The sequence below is a fragment of the Entelurus aequoreus genome, linkage group LG23 (assembly GCF_033978785.1).
Source record: "Entelurus aequoreus isolate RoL-2023_Sb linkage group LG23, RoL_Eaeq_v1.1, whole genome shotgun sequence".
Classification (NCBI taxonomy): domain Eukaryota; kingdom Metazoa; phylum Chordata; class Actinopteri; order Syngnathiformes; family Syngnathidae; genus Entelurus; species Entelurus aequoreus.
In genome coordinates this window covers 12,801,752-12,814,713 of record NC_084753.1, presented here as the reverse complement: position 1 = coordinate 12,814,713, position 12,962 = coordinate 12,801,752, and the positions used below count along the sequence as shown (strand labels likewise).

Here is a 12,962-nt window from a genome sequence, read left to right as displayed (position 1 = left end):
GCCGAGTTATACCAAAGACTATAAAAATGGGACCCATTACCTCCCTGCTTGGCACTCAGCATCAAGGGTCGGAATTGGGGGTTAAATCACCAAAAATGATTCCCGGGTGCGGCCACCGCTGCTGCTCACTGCTCCCCTCACCTCCCAGGAGGTGATCAAGGGTGATGGGTCAAATGCAGAGAATAATTTTGCCACACCTAGTGTGTGTGACAATCATTGGTACTTTAACTTTTTAAATCGTAGCAACAAAGTGACCATAGTAGTTAAAGTGGTGGAGAAGTGCTAAATTGTTGCATACAATAATTGTGCTGAAGGTAGAAAATACACATCTCCTTTGGCCTACTAAGTTAAAGTGCTGGTGTTATTACACGTAGTCCTATTATACAAGTAGTTAGCAATAACGGATGTATTTACGCTTTGGAAAATTGGACCAAAAAAAGCTAACATTAGTGTATCTACATATGAAATTATGCAAATAAAAATCCACAGAAATATATTGGAACTAATGGCAAGTATTTCTAGCTTTCTTACATATCCATGCTTTTGTCCTTGAATGTGAAGTATCACCTATAACCCATCAGATACTTGGCTTTAGTAGTAGATACTAAAGCCCCCCCCAAAAAAGCCTACTATGAGCAAAAACGAGTACAAAAACAAAAGTCTATGGAGAGCTTTTTTGCAAAGGGAAAAGGCCAGGGGCTCCCACTAATGACTTCTTTCATGTATTCATTTTTCATGCACTTATTTGCTATATTTATCTGCCACACATGGAAGTGAAAATAATGCCAACATTAAATCGGTCCGTGGTGCAAAAATGGTTGGGGACCCCTGTCTCACAGTACATTATCAATACATCAACATCATTATGCTGCGGTTACTATGGCAAAGTACGTACCGTGCACTCCAGGCTGTAAGCCGCTACTTTTTCCTACGCTCTGCACCCTGTGGCCTATATTACTGTGCAGCTAATTTATGGATTTTGAGCCAAGGCACAATTTTTGCATTGAAAAAATCCGGAGGCACACCACCAGCAGAAATCATAAAAAAAGGAAACTCAGTTGACAGTAAAAAGTAATTGTCACAATTGTTGGATATGACTTTAAACCATAACCAAGCATGCATCACTATAGCTCTTGTCTCAAAGTAGGTGTACTGTCACGACCTGTCACATCACCCCCTGACTTATTTTGAGTTTTTTGCTATTTTCCTGTGTAGTGTTTTAGTTCTTGTCTTGTGCTCCTATTTTGGTGGCTTTTTCTCTTTTTTTGGTATTTTCCTGTTGCAGTTTCATGTGTTCCTTTGATCGATATTTCCCGCATCTACTTTGTTTTAGCAATTAATAATATTTCAGTTGTTTTTATCATTCTTTGTGGGGACATTGTTGATAGTCATGTCATGTTCGGATGCACTTTCAGGACGCCGTCTTTGCTCCACAGTAAGTCTTTGCTGTCGTCCAGCATTCTGTTTTCGTTTACTTTGTAGCCAGTTCAGTTTGAGTTTCGTTCTGCATAGCCTTCCCTAAGCTTCAATGCCTTTATTTAGGGGCACTCACCTTTTGTTTATTTTTGGTTTAAGCATTACACACCTTTTTACCTGCATGCTGCTTCCCGCTGTTTCCGACATCTACAAAGCAATTAGCTACCTGCTGCCACCTACTAATATGGAAGAGTATTACACGGTTACTCTGCCGAGCTCTAGACAGCACCAACACTCAACAACAACACATCATTTGCAGACTATAATTACTGGTTTGCAAAAAAATATTTTTAACCCAAATAGGTGAAATTAGATATTCTCCCATGGCACACCTGACTGCCGCGGCACAGTGGTTGAAAAACACTGTTGTAGATGATGCTACATATGTACAAAATTACCACATGATGTTAGTACATCAGTCGAGAAAAATGATCAAACTACATAAATAACATCCTGTAATTTGATTTTGATATACTTTTTTTTATATTGATAGATTACAAAATTAACACCAATGAGTTGACTGATGAACATTATCACATAATTTATTCAGAAAATATAATTAACGACAAATAAAGATAGAATACTATTAACCGCAACATGTAAGTGTAAAAAAATTAAAAAAACATTATGATTTGTACAATTTCAGAAGGTGCTTGTTCTATTTTTAAACAAAGAAAATAATCTGAAGTTGGCTTTATTTTTAAGTTATTGTGCTGTGATTTTACCACTTGGGAGTAGATTTTTCTCCATATGGCTAAAACGACTTTGACACCCCTGGCCTAAAGGGTGTGGTATTTTTTGTGTTATGGCGCCATCTTTTGGACGAGTTCGCTCACTGCAGGTGCAGCTGGGTGAATGTGAATTACTGCTGTGTAAAGCTTTGAACCGGAAGTATAAGTGCCTTTCCGTTTTCTAAGCGTCCATAGCGTTTTGTACTCATATGGATTCTTCATTCATCACTTCCAGCAACGCTTGTAAGTTTTACAATATAACTAAAAGAAATTATACTTACGAAACCGTCCCATGCGTGATGTCTGTAGTTTTTTTTTTGTATGTGCTATCTGATGTAATGAAGCTAGTGCCGTTAGTATCAGCTAATATGCTCATACATTTACGCGTGTCTGTGTTAGCATTATTAACTTACAATGGCATTCTTTCAAACGAGTACAATGCCCAATAGAAACAGTTTCTCTATCCTTTAAAATGGCCTGAAATTCCGGGAATTGGTAATGTATCGGTTCAAATGTGAAAGTTACCCATCCCTACACACCTTTTTAATCTAGCTTTTTACTTTTTACGTTTTAATTTTTATTCGGGTAAATTCTATTTTATTTTATGACATCATTAATATTTCTTTTATGTTTTTGTTTATCAATTTTATATTACATTTTTATAAATATTTGTGATGATTAAACTTAAATACATAATTATAATCAAAATAATACAAATTAATTAATTCAAAAGATCAACTTGTAATTCATTTCTAATTTATATTGTGTTTTTAATAAATATTTGTGATGAATAAACTTCAATAAATTATTATAACTGAAATAATTACAATGAATGTATTAAAAATAATTCACCTTATTTCAATTATTATACTTGAAATACATAAATTTATGTATTAAACACTTTTAGGCATGTAATTAATTTCGTATTTATATTGCATTTTTTAAAATACATATTTGTGATTATTAAACTTCAATAAATTATTATAACTGAAATAATTAAAATTGATGAATTACAAATAATTCGTTTGTTTTATAAATATCTGCGATAATTAAACTTCAATAAATAAGTATTACTAAAATAATTAAAATGTATGAATTAAAAATAATTAAGCTTGTAATTAATTTCCTATTCATATTGTATTTTTTGTATGAATATTTGTGATAATTAAACTTTAATGAATTATTATAATTGAAATAATTAAAATTAATGAATCAAAAACATTTAAGCATGTAATTACTTTATTTGTATTGTATTTTTGTATACATATTTGTGATAATAAAACTTCAATGAATTATTATAGTTGAATTAATTAAAATGACTGAATTAAAAATATTTAAGCAAGTAATTAATTTCGTATTTACATTGCATTTTTTAAATAAATATTTGTGATGATTAAACTTCAATCAATTATTATAGCTAAAATAATTAAAATTACATAATTAAAAATAATTAAGCTTGTAATTAATATCATATTTATATTGCATTTTTAAAAATACATATTTGTGATGATTAAATTTCAATGAATTATAATTGAAATAGTTAAAAGTAATGAATTCAAATTTAAGATCATAATTAATTTCGTATTTATATTGTATATTTTTTGACATTTTATTTTCCATAGTTAAACTTCAATAAATTATTATAACTAAATAATTACAATTTATGAATTAAAAACAATCTTGTATTTAATTTGTTATTTATATTGTATTTTTTGTATGAATATTTGTGATAAACTTCAATGAATGATTATAATTGAAATAATTAAAATTAATAAATAAAAACATTTAAGCATGCAATTAATATCGCATTTATATTGCATTTTTAAAAATAAATATTTGTGATGATTAAACTTCAATGAATTATTATAACTGAAATATTTACCATTTAAAAAGAATTAAGCTTGTAGTTAATTTCTATTTATATTGTATTTTTTTGTATAAATATTTGTGATAATTAAACATCAATGAATTATTACAATTGAAATAATAATAATAATAATGGATTAGATTTATATAGCGCTTTTCTAGACACTCAAAGTGCTTCACAGAGAAGTGAGAACCCATTATTCATTCACACCTAGTGGTGGTAAGCTACTTTCGTAGCCACAGCTGCCCTGGGGTAGACTGACGGAAGCGTGGCTGCCAGTTTGCGCCTACGGCCCCTCCGACCACCACCAAATTAAAATTAATGAATAAAAACATTTAAGCATGTAATTAATATCGCATTTATATTGCATTTTTTTAAATAAATATTTGTGATAATTAAACTTCAATTAATTATTATAACTGAAACATTTAACATTTATGAATTAACAATAATTAAGCTTGTAATTAATTTCTTATTTATATTGTATTTTTTGTGTAAATATTTGTGCTAATTAAACTTCAATTAATTATTATAATTGAAATAATTAAAATGAATGAATTAAAAATAATTTATGTATTGTATTTTTTAAATAAATACTTGTGATAATTAAACTTAAATAATTTAAAATAATTAAAATGAATGAATTAAAAATAATTAATCTTGTAATTAATACTGTATTTGTATTGCATTTTTTAAAAAATAAATATGTGTAATAATTAAACTTCAATGAATTATTATAACTAAAATATCGAAAATGAATGAATTAAAAATATTTAAGCACGTAATTAATTTCGTATTTATATTGCATTTTTTTAAATAAATATTTGTGATAATTAAACTTAAATACATTATTATCACTTATATATAATGTCTTGTTAATTCCAATGGTGCTGTGTGTGTGTGTCTCTCCCTATTAAAATGGTGCCAATCACTTTGCGTTGCAACTTGCTCGTGTATGACAAGTGATACATAAATAAAGTCTTGATTTGATTTGATACACCTGCGCAATATAAATAGATGCAATAAATTACTTTGAAGTACTCAGAAGGGACATTTTCCCTTCTTGTTTTGATTGTGTGTCTTTATCATATTAATAATGTAGCTCTGCGAGGCAACTGACTGCTGTCAAACACATACGGTAAAAATAATCACTCTATATATTTTTTGGCGCGTGGCTGTCAACAAGCGATAACCACAAGCCGACTTGTCAGATGCAGAGTCTGCTATCGCACCTCTCACCTGCTGCTTGCATAAGGAGCCACGTCGACAGTTATGGATGGTGCAAACGAGACGAGCGGGTGTGAAAGATGGTGACAACAACACGGTGGGGCCGTGGCAAGTGTCTGCAAAAGTGAAACACTTGCATGGCTTCCCCCCAGAATGCAGGGCAGCTGGGGAAGAGAGTAAGAAATGGCAGGAAACTACAGTAAGTACCTGCAGGTATGTGATTCTATTCTGGACCAGGTCCGACAGGTCTTTGGCCTCCTTCACTCGCCACTCGCCGACTCCGTCCGCCTGGCTGAGGTAGTACAAGTCCGTCATGATGGACCTGCAAACGAGTCGTGGAAAAAACTGTCTTATTGTGTGGTTCTTGACATTGATGGATATAAATACCTTGCAAATATGTATTTTAGGGATGGGTGTAATACTGTGCATGGGTGCTTCTCAAACTTCTTTCACCAGGTACCACTTCAGAACACACAAGTACCACCACAATGACCAACATTAAAATACAGTAGCGGAGTAGGCCTGACTGACGGAACTACAGTTGCAAGTTCGGTCTTCTAGCCGTCCATAGCTGGTCTACTCATATGGATTCCTAATTTATTACTCTAGCGTACATTTGTAAGTTTTACAGTATAACTAAAACCATTTTTACCTACTAAACCGTACCATGTGTGAGGTCTGTGTGAGTGTTTTCATGCATATTTGTACTGATGTTAGCATTGTTAGCTACTATGCTAACACATTTGCAAGTGTATTTGTTGGTATTATTAACTTACAATTAGAGATATCCGATAATATCGGACTGCCCATATTATCGGCCGATAAATGCTTTAAAATGTAATATTGGAAATTATCGGTATCGGTTTCAAAAAGTAAAATTTATGACTTTTTAAAACGCCGCTGTACGGAGTGGTACACGGACGTAGGGAGAAGTACAGAGCGCCAATAAACCTTCGGCCCAGTCACATAATATCTACGGCTTTTCACACACACAAGTGAATGCAAAGCATACTTGGTCAACAGCCATACAGGTCACACTGAGGGTGTCCGTATAAACAACTTCAACACTGTTACGAATATGCGCCACACTGTGAACCCACACCAAACAAGAATGACAAACACATTTCGGGAGAACATCTGCACCGTTACACAACATAAACACAACAGAACAAATAGCCAGAACCCCCTGCAGCACTAACTCTTCCGAGACGCTACAATATACACCCCCCGCTGCCCTCCCCCCACCTCAACCTCCTCATGCTCTCTCAGGGAGAGCATGTCCCAAATTCCAAGCTGCTGTTTTGAGGCATGTTTAAAAAAATTATGCACTTTGTGACTTCAATAATAAATATGGCAGTGCCATGTTGGCATTTTTTTCCATAACTTGAGATGATTTATTTTGGAAAACCTTGTTACATTGTTTAATGCATCCAGCGGGGCATCACAACAAAATTAGGCATAATAATGTGTTAATTCCACAACTGTATATATCGGTATCGGTTGATATCGGAATCGGTAATTAAGAGTTGGACAATATCGGAATATTGGATATCGGCAAAAAAGCCATTATCGGACATCTCTACTTACAATGTATTGTTTCAGTTTTGTAAATTCACCAAGACGTCACCGTGAAGTCTGTTTAGCTGATTGGACGATGACTTCTGTTTTATTTGATCAGCTGTTTTATTGCCGTATTACAGACACCCTTTGGAAACAATTAAAGGCCTACTGAAATGATTTTTTTTTATTTAAACGGGAATAGCAGATCCATTCTATGTGTCATACTTGATCATTTCGCGATATTGCCATATTTTTGCTGAAAGGATTTAGTAGAGAAAATTGACGATAAAGTTCGCAACTTTTGCTCGCTGATAAAAAAAGCCTTGCCTGTACCGGAAGTAGCGTGACGTCACAGGAGCTAGTATTCCTCACAATTCCCCGTTGTTTACAATGGAGCGAGAGAGATTCGGACCGAGAAAGTGACGATTACCCCATTAATTTGAGCGAGGATGAAAGATTCGTAGATGAGGAACGTTACAGTGAAGGACTTGAGAGGCAGTGATGGACGTATCTTTTTTCGCTCTGACCGTAACTTAGGTACAAGCTGGCTCATTGGATTCCACACTCTCCTTTTTCTATTGTAGATCACAGATTTGTATTTTAAACCACCTCGGATACTATATCCTCTTGAAAATGAGAGTCGAGCACGCGAAATGGACATTTAAAGTGACTTTTATCTCCAAGACAATACATCGGTGACACACTTAGCTACTGAGCTAACGTGCTAGCATCGTTCTCAAATGAAGATAGAAACAAAATAAATAAACCCCTGACTGGAAGGATAGACAGAAGAGCAAAAATACTATTAAACCATGTACATGTAACTACACGGTTAAAAATTCTCAGCCTGGTAAGGCTTAACAATGCTGTTGCTAACGACGCTAAGGCTAATTTAGCAACTTAGCAACCGGAACTCACAGAACTATGTACTCTCTCCTTTTTCTATTGTGGATCACGGATTTGTATTTTAAACCACCTCGGATACTATATCCTCTTGAAAATGAGAGTCGAGCACGCGAAATGGACATTTAAAGTGACTTTTATCTCCAAGACAATACATCGGTGACACACTTAGCTACTGAGCTAACGTGCTAGCATCGTTCTCAAATGAAGATAGAAACAAAATAAATAAACCCCTGACTGGAAGGATAGACAGAAGAGCAAAAATACTATTAAACCATGTACATGTAACTACACGGTTAAAAATTCTCAGCCTGGTAAGGCTTAACAATGCTGTTGCTAACGACGCTAAGGCTAATTTAGCAACTTAGCAGCCGGATCTCACAGAACTATGATAAAACATTAGCGCTCCACCTACGCCAGCCAGCCCTCATCTTCCCATCAACAGCCGTGCTTACCTGCGTTCCAGCGATCAACGGCGCGACGAAGGACTTCATCCGTGGGTTTGGCGGCTAGCATCAGCTAGGCGTCTTCTATCAGGGTAAGTAGTCCTTGTTGTGTTGCTGTAAGTATTGTACTTAGCCGCTAAGACACCGATCGATCCCACCTACAACGTTCTTCTTTGCAGCCTCCATTGTTCATTAAACAAATTGCAAAAGATTCACCAACACAGATGTCCAGAATACTGTGGAATTTTGTCGAAGAAAACAGAGCTTTGTGTATTGTGTCCAATAGGGCCCAAACACTTCCGTGCATTTTATGACGTCACGTGCATAAATCATATCCAAAGGAGATTTTCAACCGGAAGTGTGGCGGGAATTTTAAAATTGCACTTTATAAGTTAACCCGGCCGTATTGGCATGTGTTTCAATGTTAAGATTTCATCATTGATGTATAAACTATCAGACTGCGTGGTCGGTAGTAGTGGCTTTCAGTAGGCCTTTAAGGTATGTAAATAAAAATTTAGAAAATATTTATGTGCAAGTTCGGTCTTCTAGCCGTCCATAGCTGGTCTACTCATATGGATTCCTAATTTATTACTCTAGCGTACATTTGTAAGTTTTACAGTATAACTAAAACAATTTTTACCTACTAAACCGTACCATGTGTGAGGTCTGTGTGAGTGTTTTCATGCATATTTGTACTGAAGTTACGTCATTTCATAACGTATATATCTGCGGCTTATAGTCCGGTTCGGCTAAAATATGGAATAATTATTTTTTTCTACTCAAATTTAGTGGGTGCGGCTTATATCGTTTCATAATCCGGGGAATACTGTATTTAATTAAAACAAGGCAGAGGTTTTTTATTGACCAAGTTTATTTAATATTTTTGGCCACTGTAACAGTTTGAACAGTAACACTGTGAATATAGGAAAATAAAACACTGTACTTTAATCAATCGATTCTTTGACACACCCATCTATGAGTGTTTTTAAGAATCTGCTGCAAACACTTCAGTCCCTAGCAAGATTTTAGAACTGAACTCGCGGGCCACCAATTGGATAGGCCAAATGATGAAAAAGAGAGGACCTAAGGTTGAACCTTGAGGAACACCACTAGTATAACTAAAGAAGTTGAACAAATGACTGCATCTGAAGTAAACAAGCTACACCTTAGTTACATACATCACATTACGAAAAAACATGCCAAAAAGGAGAGGACTTAAAGTGGTGCCCTGAGGTACGCCTCAGTTATGTAAATCACAAGTTTGGACCCCAGTGTTTTATGTTTGCTAGCATGGTTCAAATGTCAAAGCAAAGATCTGCCAATGTGTTTAGTGGTCCAAGTTCCTCTATAGAACAGGAGCACTCTAGTGGTTTTAGGAACTTGCTGCCAAACTGTTTGTCTACCAAGTTTTGAACTGAACTCTGAATAGCCCTGCTCTATTCTGAAGCTTGTTTATTGGAAAGTATATAAGTCCCGGGTTCTGGGACTTATATACTTATATATAGACTTTGGATCTGAGACCGGTATTGTTGATCATCACATGCGTAGTTTGGATGAAAATAATGAATAGAACAGAAGAAATGGACTCAAAAAACGCTTCAATGTAAACGTAAAAATGCGCGAGCATGATGCTAATATACATTGGTTTTGCTATTAAAATGCTACTTATTAGCATTAGCGATTTCACATGACAATTTCAACACCTCTGAATTTGTTAATCAAAACAACAACTAATATGCACGTAACCATCAAACAGCAGGTGCGTAATAAGTACAATACTTACAGTAGAAACATTTTTTAAGGCACAAAAAAAATAAAATAAAATAAATGCCATCTAATGTCTTGGATTTGCATCTTTAATTGCAACCTAATGTCATATTTGCAAAAATGGTAATATGATGATAATAAAACAATATATAATTAGGGCTGTGATTATTTGGGCACCACATGATTTGATTCAATTCTTGGGGTAAAGATTTGATTCAGAATCGATTCTCAATTCAAAACAATACGTTTTTAATGACTTTGGTGCCAGTTCGATGATTAACTGCATTACTCCATAAAATAGATAAACAGCTTTGATACATTTCTATATTACTTAAAAGAAAACTGGTTTGGTTTCATTAAATTCTACCCAAACATTTGATAAAGTCAAATACAAATAAGGTAATGAGAGAAAAATATATATACAACATTTCTACGTCATCAATATGACAAGCATGATTGACTGGACAGGACGGATTACAAAAATAAAATCAAATAAAAAATTACATCGATTTCGATTAAGAATCCTTACAAAAAAAAATTGCGATTAATTCAAACATCCATTTTTATTACACCCTTGGATATAATGCCTGGACAGCAGTTATCATAATCAGCTCATTTTTAAATGTCGCAATAAAAATGACATTTTATCATCGAAAATAATTAATATTTATTAACACAAAAACCGTACTGGTGTGAGCGATTCCTGCAAGTGCAGCCCTTTCACAGTGCAATGTTTGCTACTTACAGGCTTTGTACACCTTTTCCATGGCCAAATTCAAGCACTTTTTTAAGGACTTTCAAGATCAATTTTGCAGTTTTTCTAGTACCCTTCAAAAGGCAAAAACCAGTGTGAATCAATCCATAGCCTTGTTGTTTGAGGTCACCAAATGCTGTCTGTAGGAAAAATAGGGACAATGCTAAAACCTAAGCCTAACATTGAACCAGCAGTTATTAACTGAATGGGGCATAGAAAATGAAGCGGTGTGACTATTCAATGTCATTGGTGTTTGCAAACGTGTAACTACATAATGTGATATAAATACACGCACCCTCAAAATGTCAATTTCACTAATTTATTAACAAAACTGTTCCACATTAATATAAGGATAATACATTAAAGGAAACTATTTTGTTTGTTTCACAACACGTCAGTCACCTTTCATTAAGCATATCTAGCCTTATAACCGGGGGTCTCAAACTCAATTTACCTGAGGGCCACTGGATGCAGAAACTGGGTAACGCAAGAAAAGATTTCTTAAAAAAATCTAACATGCACTTTTTAATGAATTCACCTTCTTTGAATGGCTATCCCGCCGTAGCAACATACTTGCCAACCCTCCCAATTTTTCCGGGACGAATTTCAGTGCCCCTCCCGACAACCATTCCCCCGAATTTGTCCCGATTTTCACCCGGTCAATAATATTAAGGGCGTGCCGTAATAGCACTGCCTTTAATGTCCTCTACAACCTGTCGTCACGTCCCCTTTTTCACCATACAAACAGCGTGTCGGCCCAGTCACATGTTGTATGAGGCTTCTGCAGACACACGTAAGTGACTGCAAGACATACTTGGTCAACAGCCATACAGGTCACACTGAGAGTGACCGTATAAACAACTTTAACACTGTTACAAATATGCGCCACACTGTGAACCCACACCAAACAAGAATGACAAACACATTTCGGGAGAACATCCGAAATGTGGGTGTATATTGCAGCCCGGAAGAGTTAGGGCTGCATGGGATTCTGGGTATTTGTTCTGTTGTGTTTATGTTGTGTTATGGTGCGGATGTTCTCCCGAAATGTGTTTGTCATTCTTGTTTGGTGTGGGTTCACAGTGTGGCGCATATTTGTAACAGTGTTAAAGTTGTTTATACGGCCACCCTCAGTGTGACCTGTATGGCTGTTGACCAAGTATGTCTTGCAGTCACTTACGTGTGTGTACAGAACATACTTGCCAACCCTCCCGTTTTTAGCGGGAGAATCCCGGTATTCAGCGCCTCTCCCGACAACCTCCCGGCAGAGATTTTCTCCCGACAAACTCCCGGTATTCAGCCGGAGCTGGAGGCCACGCCCCCTCCAGCTCAATGCGGACCTGAGACTGAGTGGGGACAGCCTGTTCTCACGTCCGCTTTCCCACAATATAAACAGCTTGCCTGCCCAATGACGTCATAACATCTAGGGCTTTTAGAGAGTAGAGTGCACAACTGCGCACACAACAAGGAGACGAAGCAGAAGAACGAGGAAATTACAGACATGGCGACGCCGTCGACGAGCAAGATGAAGAAATACGCTTGCAAGTTCCAAAACGAATGGAAACAAGAATTTCAGTTCATCCAGGACAGTTCGAAGGGGAAGGTGTATGTTGCCTGTAAATTTTGTAGAACAGACTTCTCCATTGAACACGGTGGCCGAAATGATATACTCATCATGAACGGAGAAGTTAAACAGGACAATACTGCCATCTAATGGATAGCCACCGGAACACTGAAATTCAAGTATTTTTTTCTTCTTCTATGTAAATAAAATAAATATATATACCTGTATATGTATATATATATATAGCTAGAATTCACTGAAAGTCAAGTATTTCATACATATATATATATATATATATATATATATGAAATATGTATGAAATACTCGAGTTGGTGAATTCTAGCTGTAAATAACCACGCCCCCAACCACCACCCCCCCACCCCCGACCAAGCCCTCCCCCACCCCCTACCTCCCACCTCCCGATATTGGAGGTCTCAAGGTTGGCAAGTATGGTACAGAATGGTAAATAAATGGTAAATGGGTTGTACTTGTATAGCGCTTTTCTACCTTTTTAAGGAACTCAAAGCGCTTTGACACTATTTCCACATTCACCCATTCACACACTGATGGCGGGAGCTGCCATGCAAGGCGCTAACCAGGACCCGTCAGGAGCAAGGGTGAAGTGTCTTGCTCAAGGACACAACGGACGTGACTAGGATGGTAGAAG

The 12,962-nt window shown here is 35.9% G+C and overlaps 1 protein-coding gene across 1 annotated transcript in view; it reads right to left on the bottom strand.

Moving 5' to 3' along the window:
• Window positions 1-12,962, bottom strand: part of fut8b (fucosyltransferase 8b (alpha (1,6) fucosyltransferase)) — a 369,273-nt gene that overhangs the window by 92,874 nt on the left and 263,437 nt on the right. The window contains exon 5 of the mRNA XM_062033787.1: window positions 5,509-5,623. Within this exon, the coding sequence (XP_061889771.1) occupies window positions 5,509-5,623 (115 nt within the window). The remainder of the gene's footprint in view (window positions 1-5,508; window positions 5,624-12,962) is intronic.